The sequence below is a fragment of the Perca fluviatilis genome, chromosome 24 (genome assembly GCF_010015445.1).
Source record: "Perca fluviatilis chromosome 24, GENO_Pfluv_1.0, whole genome shotgun sequence".
NCBI classification, from domain to species: domain Eukaryota; kingdom Metazoa; phylum Chordata; class Actinopteri; order Perciformes; family Percidae; genus Perca; species Perca fluviatilis.
Window position 1 is genome coordinate 2782799 of NC_053135.1, and position 11760 is coordinate 2794558.

At 40.5% G+C, this 11760-nt stretch overlaps 1 protein-coding gene across 1 annotated transcript; it reads left to right on the forward strand.

The window, feature by feature from the left end:
• The first annotated feature begins 4627 nt into the window (after nucleotides 1-4627).
• LOC120554411 (leucine-rich repeat-containing protein 3-like) lies at nucleotides 4628-7875 on the forward strand. The gene is made up of 2 exons (XM_039793309.1): nucleotides 4628-4879; nucleotides 6095-7875. The coding sequence occupies exon 2, from the start codon at nucleotides 6153-6155 to the stop codon at nucleotides 6939-6941; it is 789 nt and encodes a 262-aa protein (XP_039649243.1). The 5' UTR covers nucleotides 4628-4879; nucleotides 6095-6152; the 3' UTR covers nucleotides 6942-7875.
• The last annotated feature ends 3885 nt before the right edge of the window (nucleotides 7876-11760 follow it).

Sequence of the window (11760 nt, forward strand, 5' to 3'; positions counted from 1 at the left end):
CCTAAATTATTTAACACATTTGTTCCTTTTCATTCTTTTCTCAATAAACCAATCATACTTTTGACACTTCAAACCAGCTTGTATCTTCCCTGTCACATTTCCAAAGCCGTGCACACACACACACATGCATGGAAGTCATGTGCCACTGTAAATGAGACAGCTAGAAGGTAAGAACCAAAGATTTCTCCCTTCTGCAGTGAAAGACTAATTTCAACATCTTGATATGAGGCTGGCTCAGCTTTGCTAGAGTGGAGGTCAAACATCCAGACAGCTCCCACGCAGCTCTCCCAGGGCCTGTAATACACCATCCTCTGTACTCTAATGTCAAATTATGCACCTACTGTATGTAGGGACTTTGCTTGGATTAGGCAGAACAACAGCTACAACTTTCACTTTCTTTAGCTCTGCTAAGACTGTGGGCCAAGTGGTTTTGTGAGCTTTAAACAGGTGAAAAGACAGCACTGGATTTTCCGATGGATAAGTTGTTCTGTGTCTGGATGTGTCTGGATTTTTTTCTAAGGCGGAGAAGCTCCTTAAGGGCAGAAAGCTAGCCTTATTGTACGGTGTGTGGCTGAGCAGTGAAACCATGTGCGATGGCCAGAATACCGCTGAGTTTATCTCAAGAGAACTCTGACGGCTTAAGACAGAGCACAAGACAACGCTAGGAAATATGTGTTTAAAGCTTCTGAGATGGGGACGCCCACAGTCTCAGGTGGGATAATAGCTTCTGTACTTCAAAGCTGGATCAAGAATTTTGGTGAGAGCTAAAAAGCTGTCTCAGAAGTAGATAGGTAGGCCATAATCATTGGCAAAGATCCAGTGCAGAATTTTACAGTGTATATCAGAGTCTAGCAGGCCGCCGCTGGCCGTGAGCCCGAAGATACAAGTCCTGCCATACAGGTCATGACAATGTTTTCACATTGTACAATTAAACAGAATGGTAGAGAGCACTTTGCTAAGCAAGGGTATTCATTTATAGCAAAAACAAAATACCTGTCAGCACTTCCACATGGGATTTAACAGCGAAACTAAAGGAGGTGGTGAACTAGCTTTCGAAGCAGCTATATAGAAAGTGCTGCTGATTAAAAAAAAAAAAAAAAGGAGGTCTGTAAAACTCAAATGTCATGTTGTCCTCTAGGTATTATGATTTTTTTAAACCAGGAAGGTTTCATATTTGCTCATTTTTAGAAAATGGATTGCATGTGCAGTGGGCTGTACGAAGTACAAACAAACCAGGAAGAGAGTTGCATACATTTAACAGCCAGAATCTGAAGGCCAACTGAATTAAACTGCTGAATGGTTCATCAGGTTTCTACAAAGTGTATCTTTAGCTTTAACTTGCCATTAGTGGTAAATGGGACACAATTCTATGCTAAATGATTGGATGTTTCTTGCCAACATGTGCCTTGGGCCACCATATCGCCAGACAAGCACATTGCTTTCTAAAGTATCCGTGCATGGCTGTGGTCAAGTTTAGAGAGAGACCATAACCGGGGGGGGGTCTGTCTGTGGGTCCTTCCCCAAAACCTTTTGAGCGTCCAACACTTCATATACTGACAGATTTTGGAGAAATGCAACATTAAGAAGGATATATACATGTTTTAAGCCCCCTGAACGTTTATTTTTACTTCTTAGGGAGTGGGTTGTCTTTCATATTTTTTGAGGGGGGGACAAATCTCCCTCTTCTAAATATTGGGGAGGGGGGGGGGTTGGGTACAAATACCCTGCATCCCCTCTGAAATGTATTCATATGGTTGCGCTTATCAAAAAAAAAAAAAAAAAAAAAAAAGAGCCTTTTCTATCCTTTGCTATGGTCACAAAGCCAGATATTCTATTCTAAAAATGTAACCCAGAACGCTCCGAAGCTCGAGCTAAAACAAAAAAAAGGACATTAGTAAATCAATGGCCAATGCATTGTGCATCCAACTTTGTTCCCCTCAGTCAATTTACCTTAAATACCGATTCATTAAAGGCTTTGTCTGACTGGGCTCGTCCCAATCGTAGCCCCTGTGCAGGCTTGGCATCCAAGTTGGAGTGGGTCCATGCTCTCACTCAGCACTGCTGTAAGCTACAGACAACCTTCTCTATAATGCAAAAGGACTCACTCTGAAGCATTAAGGGAGACAACATACAAATGTACAAGTCAAATGTCTTAAAGTGTGGGGACATCCCCTGCTTTTTCCTCTTGCACTCTGACTTTGGACGTGGGGGTCACAGTGCTTCAAACATGCTGCGTCCTCCCTCCTGAGCAAAAGCAAAGTCCAATGTCAGATAGTCTCTGCAGCGGGAAAGCATTTTATCAAATGTACTGAGAGGGGCTCTGAAGAGGTCAACATAAACTGGAGGGCACAGAGTGACTTAACAATGTCATCTGTAACAAAGCAGGCAGGGAGTGCAGATGGGACACAATGATGTTGGGAATATGGCTTTGCTCAGAGGAAATGGACTGTTGATGATAAATAGATCTCAAGAATTGCATTGCGACGGTCTATAATGCTTCCCCGACTTTCCCTAAACTGGCTCAGCTCCATATCGTATTGTGATCCTGGGAAGGAGTAGGATTTTATTGAAGATGGGTTACCAGGCAGGGAGTCTGCCAGGAGTCCAACAAGATGAGGAAGAGTTTTAAACAAATGGCTTGGCAAGTTTCACGTATCTTAAACATCCGAGAAGTGAAGCTCTTACCCTGGAGCAACAAAATCACGTTTACATGCTTTGGGATTTTTGACACTACAAAGGATACACGCTACAATGCTTCAGTAGTCAATATAGTCAATGTTTCTGCCTTTCAGCTAAATTGACAGGGCTAAACTCTTAGAACATCACCATTTAATCATGCAGATGCTTTGCTAAGAGCTGGCTGCTTTCAGGTGGCCTTTGCCTCGCCGCCAGACAACTGGGAGTACCTTCAAGAGGTGGGTTGTTGCTGTGGGTGTGCAGGGCTCTGTATTGAAGTCCTCCTTCAGGGCAGGACAATTGTAATCAATGTTTATGAAGAATGATGGCGAGGGACACGAGGGACAGGCAATCAATCACAGACACAACATGAGGAGGCGGGGGCGGCAGTTACCTAAATGGGACTCAGGAACCTATGGGGGGGCTAGGACGTGCTCCAGTGGGTTGTTATGATTTCAGAGGATTCATCAAACTCTTTTCTGTTATCTACCTCACTTATATCATATTAGTGACTGTACCCTAATGTGCATTATCTAAATCAATTTACTTTGTCTAAGTGCTCATTGGTGGGTTTGTTTGCCCTAGTTTATTTTAATCAAGTGCGTAAAGCAGAGCAGGCAGGAGACCTCCAAACATGAAGAAGAGCTTTAGGTTTCATTCAAAAATGTAAGTGAGCATTACATTTAAATTTGCTACATCAGTGGTTGCAGCGGGATGAGTAGATACTGTAGGTGATAGAGAAGACTGTACAATAGAGCAGTGGCAAAAATTCATTTTAAATTCAATCAAATGTTTTCAAGAAATCAGCCAATCATTTAGTCTAGTAAACGTCAGAAATGAGTGTCCTTCAGAAGTTACTGAAGTTCTCTCACAAGTTGTCTCACGTATCCTGTTCAGCAAAAAGGTTTACAATAGCAAAAAGCAAACTAATGTCAGCATTCCTTTACAACGGAGCTAAACAATACGTTGATTACAGTCGTGGAGAACATATTCAAATGATTTGCTTATGCTTATTCCTGGTGGAGAGTTGCATGAGTTAGCTTAGCATACAGACTGGAAACAGGGAAACCGCTAGCCTGGCTCTGTCTAATTTAACCCACCAGCACCTCTAAAGATCACTAATCACATGTTACCATGTTACAACAGGTTATCTCTTGTTAGTTTAATCTGGGCAAATTGCTGCAGCAGTATAGCCTTCTGTAGGATTATAATACAAAAAGGTATTAATGGTGGTAACAATGAACGTAACTAAATACATCTACTCAAGTACATTTAACTTTTTCTCCACTACATTTCAGAGGCAAATATTGTACTTTACTCCACTACATTTACTTATTAATTTAGATAATTAATAAATCAATAAGGATACATGATGTGTTAAAGGTTAAGCTACCCAGCACTAACTACTGCAGCATTAAAGGGATTAATTCATTAATGCATCAATAATTATAATATATATATATATATATATATATATATATATATATATATATATATATATATATATATATATATATATATATATATACACACACACACACACACACACACACTACTGGTATGTTTAAGTATATTTGGATGCAAATACTTTTTGACTTAAGTACACTGTGGTATTTCTAGATACTTTGACATGACTTTTCCACCACTGGGGCAAATTAAATAGGATGATAGACTCATCGGACTTTCACCCAGGAAACCAGGGTTCGTGTTCCGCGTGTCACAAAACGCAATAATAGTCCCGACCAAGCGCGTCGTCCGGTCCAAGACCGGCTCGCTGCAAGCCCATGGGCAAACACTTAGATAGGAAACAAGGTTAGGAACTTAAGTGCAGGCAAGACGAGATTAGGCAAGAGAGAAGAGTACTGTGGAGGGAAGCGCAGCGAAAACTATAGTATATAGGGGGGTGCAACTGCTGCGCCTCTGCGCACATCCGCACGCACACATCCGCACACACACACACCGACAGACGCACAGCTGCTACAAACCTGCACTGACAGGAGGATGGAAACTGCGATCAAACAGTTGGACCCGGACTCTTAAGAGGCGCTATGCACTGGGATTATTGCCGTTTACTGCACGTGCGTTTATTTGCAAAGGGTTGATTTAGGATTGTCGCCGGTGTGTTTATTTCTTCCTGGCTGTCTCAAAGAAAAGAATCCCCGCGACTGCACGGTGATGTGAACCGGCAGAGTGAAGCTATCAGGTACAATCTAAACTCACTTTTAACACTGTTCTTTCTGCAGCGGTGGAGGTTTGCAGTCTGGCATACATTTATAAATACATAAATAAGTGATAGAATTAATATGCAAGTAATATAAATATGTAAAGCCCAAGTTAGCAAATTGATTTGTTTCTAGCGGTGGTTGTTCATTTAAAGATTAGTTTGTCACCACCAACTGGACTCATAATTTATATAATTATTGATTTACCACTGCAAAACATGCTCTAAGAGATTTTTATAGCGTAATATTCTGAAGTGAACTTTAGGAAACTCTTCAGTGTTTTAGGGCTGCAACTTCCATTAATCTGCTGAATATTTTCTGGATTGATTTATCAGTTCATTACACTTGGGTTTTCCCAGAGCTCAAAGTGACATCTTCAAATGTCCAAAAAACAATATTGATGTGTTATCATAGAAAACTAAGAACACCAGCAAATTGAAGCAGAATTAATCTTATGTATAGTCAATAAAACTTGACCAATTCTTTCACCTCTGTTCTGCTTTTATCTCCCTAACATAGGTTTACAATTGCAATGCGCTTTCCTCCAATCCTTCTGCACCTTCAATAATATTTCTGGAATATGTAAACGGTGACAAGGTTTACTGAGACATTTAGCTTATTATTCTAGGACTCCTGCAGAAATCAGAACCTGTTTGTCACATTCATCATCTTGATCAAAAAGCTGTCTGCTTCTTATCAGCTGTATTGTTATCTTCAATTGTGTCATTTTATTTTGCATCTGCTCTCACATGCATCCCATCTTACAGACAGTCCATTTAATCACAAGCCGATTCAAAGTTCATCTGCTGCATAGTGATGAGCCATCACCTTGTTTATTGGCATTTTCTTAAGAGACAGAAATCCTGGGCTAAGAGACCCAACTACAGAAACATGCTATTATTATGATAATGGTGAACTTTACCTACGCCTGCGAGGAGGAAAGCATCTGAAAAGGGGAGAGGATGTTGAAAGTTCAATGAATATGTGCTGTAAGAGCATATGGCCAGAAAATGTACATATCAAAAGCATGCAGGAAGTTCATCATCACAAAATTCATCTCACATGTTTTAACAGTTTTTTTTTTTTTAGACTTAAAGCAGCAAAATACAAAACAAATTCCTGAATTTGAATATTCAGTAGGGACTTTTTCTCTTTCTCACCTTTTGTCTTTCCATCTTTCTCACTTTCTATCACAGGGGTCATCCAGTCAGAAGAAGAAGACGAGAAAAACGGTGGGCTGATTTCGGTCCGCTAATGGGGGCCTCTCACAGGTGCAGGCCATCCATAAAACCTTCCTGCGCTTCTCTTTGGTCTGCGGGAACATTGTGGCTTCTGTCTGCGATTATGAGTGCGTATGCTTGTCCTAACATCTGTCACTGCGCGGACAGGAACGGTGTGGTGGTGCAGTGCACCTCGAGCAACTTGGAGAACATCCCATCCAACTTGCCCAGGGACACTGTCGTTCTCTTGCTTTCGTCAAACCGGATCAAACACATCCCAAAGGAGACCTTCACAGACCTCTACCGCCTCAGGGAACTGGACTTGTCTCACAACGCCATTGACAGCGTGGAGGTCGGCGCCTTTCAAGGGATCTCCGGGAGTCTGCGGACCTTGGATCTTTCTAACAACCACCTCAGCAGCCTGCCCAAAGACACCTTGGCCAAGCTGCATGCCCGCGTCCGATTATCCCACAACCCTTGGCACTGTGACTGCTCTCTGCAGGAGGTGCTGCGGGAGCTGAAGCTCGACCCCGAGACGGTGAACGAGGTCAGCTGCTACACGGCCGTGCAGGAGGAGTACGTGGGACAACCGGTGATCCAAGTCCTGGACTCGGGGATCAACTTTTGCAATTTCCACCACAAGACGACAGACGTGGCCATGTTTGTGGCCATGTTCTGCTGGTTCTCCATGGTGACGGCTTACATCATTTACTACATCAAACACAACCAGGAGGACGCCAGGAGGCACATGGCGTACCTCAGGTCCCTGCCCAGCACTTCTCACATTAGCAAGGACTACGACACAGCCAGCAGTGGGTTCTAGTCTCCAAAAAGATGCACCGGTGAATACAGATGAAGTGTACCAAGGACTAGGTTTATGGCACATATAGGAAACATTGATAAGTGCTGGATGATATACACTGCACAAGGCACAAAGACATTAGAAAAAGGTTTAACTCGAGTCTTTAAAAGCTACAAAATAAAACTAACCTCAGACTTGGGACGAGCAGGCAAAACAGTCTTGATTTGTTTTCCTTCCATGATAACAAAAAGGTGGATAATTACTTTTTTCACTCAATGTTATGTATAATGCATAAAGCCTCTCTAAAGGTCAACTTCGCCAAAACCCCCAAACCGTTTAGCAGATTATGTGGTTTAAGAGTTTGCAGTGGATTTGGTGAACCTGAGAGCCACTTTTGTGTCAGAGTTCAGTGAACTTACTTTAAAAAAATAATCCCCACAGCTTCACAGCGGAATACTTGTAGAATATCACTTTTAAAATGTTTTCGTGAGAGTATAAAGTTTTATGATTTATATAATAAAAAAAAGAAGAAAAGAAGACTTTTGGGCGAGTAGCAGAAAAAGAGGGAAAAGTTAATATTTTGACGTATTATGTGTTAAACTCCCTATCAAGACAAGTGTATGCTTTTATCTTAATGAGAGATTTGGTGGCACTCCTACACCTTACGTTTTTCTACAACTTAAATGTAAGTTGAAACTGCAACCAGAAATTAAATTTGCCACTTGCTGCACTTCACTTAATTTAATGTTTTGCTTCAAAATGTAATAACTGTCACTGAGTGAAAATAAAACTCAGCTGCAGGTTTTTATAAATTACACTTTCATAGCTTTTCTCAAGTTCAAGGCAGCAGAAAGTTTTGTGAAATTCCTACATGCAGTTTTAGGATTGTGGAAGATCACACAACAGTCAAATTCAAGTTCTGCATTTATTTTCTTCGTTGGACAATAAAATAAAACTTGGCATTAAATCAGAATCCTGCTCCTTCTTCCCCTCGGGAAAAATAGAAATGGTCTGCATCAGCGAAATGAGTCTGTTTGTTTGATGGAGAAAAGAGATTTGAATTCTGCATTATATTCTGTGTTTTTTATGGTCATTGTTGTCACACCACTTTAAAACCTCTCACACAATCCTCTCAGCTCATCCGCTGCCATAACACATTCCTCCCAATGAAATCCTGTTATTTATCCGTTGCTATAAAAAAATATCCGGAGCTCCAAATATGGAACTCGTATATCTTCATCTGCATAGATCTGCATTAGGCAGAATATTAATACATGTCCTGCAACCCAGAAATAGTGTCATCCCACTAACAGTTTAAATCCATTAATCTAATGAGCCTTTGTGGAAGCACTTACGATCTCACTACAGTATCCATTTATAACAGGGATGTCCAGTCTTTATTTATTTATCCATTTAATTTTTTTTAAAAGGCGGCCAAATTAGATATTGTGACATGAAGGCCGACTGCACCTTCCGTCAATACTTTTGACCATAACAAAGTCACGTAGAAATGCATTACATGTGCTTGTTTTTAGCCAACTATGAACTTTCACAGGCTAGCAGTTCTTTTGACACACACACACACACACACACACACACACACACACACACACACACACACACACACACACACACACACACACACACACACACACACACACACACACACACACACCCCTACCTAACGACTACATGTAAGTAAGAGCATTTTAATGATGTAGTTCATCGATGTGGAGCCAGTTTTAGATATATATATAACATATTAGGCTACTGCTACATCATATCTTGTTTATGTAAAAAGTAACTATAAGTGTCAAATAAATGTAGTGGAGTAGCCAAAAATGAAAATACCCAAGTATAGTACCTCAAAACAATACTTAATTGCAGTACTTGAGTACATGTACTTAAGTATTTTCCACCACTGATTGTGACAAATTGTGCAGCTTTAATAAAAAGGTATCTCTGTATGAATGTAATTATAGATAATGAGTTTGTGTGTATTAGCTTGGTTTGGGTTTGTCCATTTATTCACATTTAAATTTTGCTCGTCCAGAAATGCAGTAATTAGGCTCCATTAAAAGAAAATATTCTGGACCTCACTAATGTCTAAACCCTGCAAACAAGCTCAGTATTTTCTTTGCAAAGGTTAGCATTTCTGGGAGCCCGTCTTTGTCCTGCTGCCGGTTAAAGTTCACAAGAGAGCTGCTGATGCTGGCTGCGCAACTCGCACTGCAGCACAATGAGCTCCAGCTGCAGCTGATGATGGACAACATCTGGAGCAGGGAGAGCATAAAGGAAAACTCTTTTTGATAGCAGCAAAATCTCAAAAGCGTCTGATGAACTGTGCTCAATATTGTCCAGTAGAAAACTGCTCCTGATCTCACACAACACAAATGTGAGGGGCTTTGTTGAACACTAAATTGAGGTCTTTCTTCTAACTTTTATCTTTCGGCCCACACATAGCACCTAAAATATTTTGTTTAATATCTAATGATGGCCTTGTAGTCTCTAAAGCTCAACCTATCCGGTCACAACATTAATTACAGTCCACATTACTTTGTCTAACAATTCCCAAGGGCTGTGGCATACATGCTAATGAATTGAATATTATTTTTTAGCTGGTTACAGTGGAAGTCACTGTGTCTTTAAGTTCACTTTCAGAGAAACGAGAGGCACTTCATTAGCGGTACATAAGCCCCGAGAGAAATAGCTTGCATCTATATAACAGCTCTCAACACTTGCTCCACTCCAAGTCATCTAAGGTTAAGCTATGGCATCAGCTCCCACAGTGGGAACATACTACACAGTGGATGTGGTAGACGTGAACAGGGCTTTATTTTAACGTAACCTTTAGCTCCACAAAATAACGAGTGTAAAATGAAGTCACAAGCCTAAATTCTAACAAAAAGGTCAGCAGTGCTCCATCTAAACTTTCTTTGGTTATAAAGAAAGTCCCATCTTTCCTAATCATTCACATCGTCCCCTGATGCGACTTAATTCCCTGCTTGCTTTTAATAAGGCGAAGAAAAAAAACATTTGCTACGTTTTCTCTGTGCTCCCAGGTGTTCACTCTTGAATTATGAGGGTTATTCTAGTCAGGGGTGTGGGACTGGGTGTGGAAAGGGGACCCAGGGCCCTCAGGTGAGGAGTGCCCAAAAAGATGCTAGAATGAATAGCTGTGGGGGGAGGGGCCCATTGAGAAAGCCTTTCTACAGGGCCCAGAATGTTGTGCTACGCCCCTGATTCTAGTTGTAGTGCAAAACTGGCATTGCACATGCAGAGTGATATTTATCTGATGGAGTTGAGGTGTGATCATACTTGCTGCCTAAGAGAGTATCAATCGCAATGAACACCACTTGCGCCAAGAGACATGTGAAATTGCAAAAAAAAAAAAAAATAATACTCCTGCTGCCTCTTACATTTGAGTGCCAGTTGTGATAACATCCGAAGCAGCTGTCACATCATTTAAACTTCATTTAGGAGCATACAGTGTAGGATATGATCAGTCCACTGATTAAACTGCAAGCTTCCAACACTGGAACATCTGTTCAGCAGTGACTGGACAGACTGTGACTGAAGGAATAGATGTGAAGTAGAATAATGTGCAGTAGTTTTTATTTTTTATTTTATTTATTTATGATATAGTGCAATATACTCCTTTTACTGTATTCTATTTATTGATGTGTTGGATATGTAGCGCTGTGGATGTCTGGTTCAATGTTTGTGTTGTGGATTATGTGTCAATATGCCTGTACTGTACAACAAATTGCCTCTCGGGGACATTAAAGTTTTCTAAGTCTGTGGCAAAGTCTAAAACATTATTTCTTATTTGGGAAGATAAACGTCAAGTAGGAGGTTAATTTAAAACACAGTCATGTCCAAACTCAAATTACAGGTGAAAGCAGAAAATCTTCTTCTCCTAGCTCTAAACACGTGGCTTTCTGTCATGCCGACTTCTTACAATGCTCATCCACAGCTCACCTTTACCGGTCAGAGCTGATGTGTGACGCAGCACCTTCACGGATCACTGTTCAAGGTTCAAATATCTGCTGAAGAGACAGCGAATCAGAAGGATATTTATATTGAGGTGCCCTTACATCCTGACCCGCCTGTCTCTTTCACAATCTGTCTTTTTTTTCTTTTCTTTTTTTTTCTCTTTTTTTAAATATACTGTATATCTTTCAGTACTTTTTCATTTAGGGTTAACTTTGTATTACCTTTTAGACTGGATATTTAGAGCAGTTGAAAGTTGAAAAAAATAGCTGAATATATAAACTAACTACAGTTTTATTGCTGGTGATATCACTCTAACTCAGTGATCTTCAACATGGGGTCCTCAGAGTCACTGCAGGGGGGGGCATCCAAAATAGTAAATTTTTTAAAGTTAGTAAAATGTCTTAACATGACTCCAACATATTATTAGCAAATATAAATCCCCACTGATGATAGGTTTACTGGCCTATAGCTAAGCCACATGTATGTTTAACAATAAAACATGATTTATAAAATCATGCCAACAATTATGAGGCTATTTTAAAAGTGTAGTATTCTATGCAAAAAGGCCACCCTACATGTAATGTAATCCCAATTTATAATGCAACTTCATTTTATACAATATATGTAGTAGGGGGTCCCTGCTCTGTCTCTCTTTCAGTTAAGGGGTCCTTGGCTTAAAAAAAACATTGGAGACCCCTGGGCCCTGGGATAGAGCAGCACAGCTACCATGTTTCCTCTCCAAAGAAGAATTTCATTTTATCCTCTCAGAAGGGGGAATAATGTGATTTTCTGGTACATTAATCCATGTAAATTAATGTGATTGATCTAGGGAATATTTTAGTAT

Coding starts and splice junctions, on each gene's coding strand:
- LOC120554411 (XM_039793309.1), top strand. CDS start 6,153: ATGGGGGCCTCTCACAGGTGCAGGCCATCCATAAAACCTTCCTGCGCT.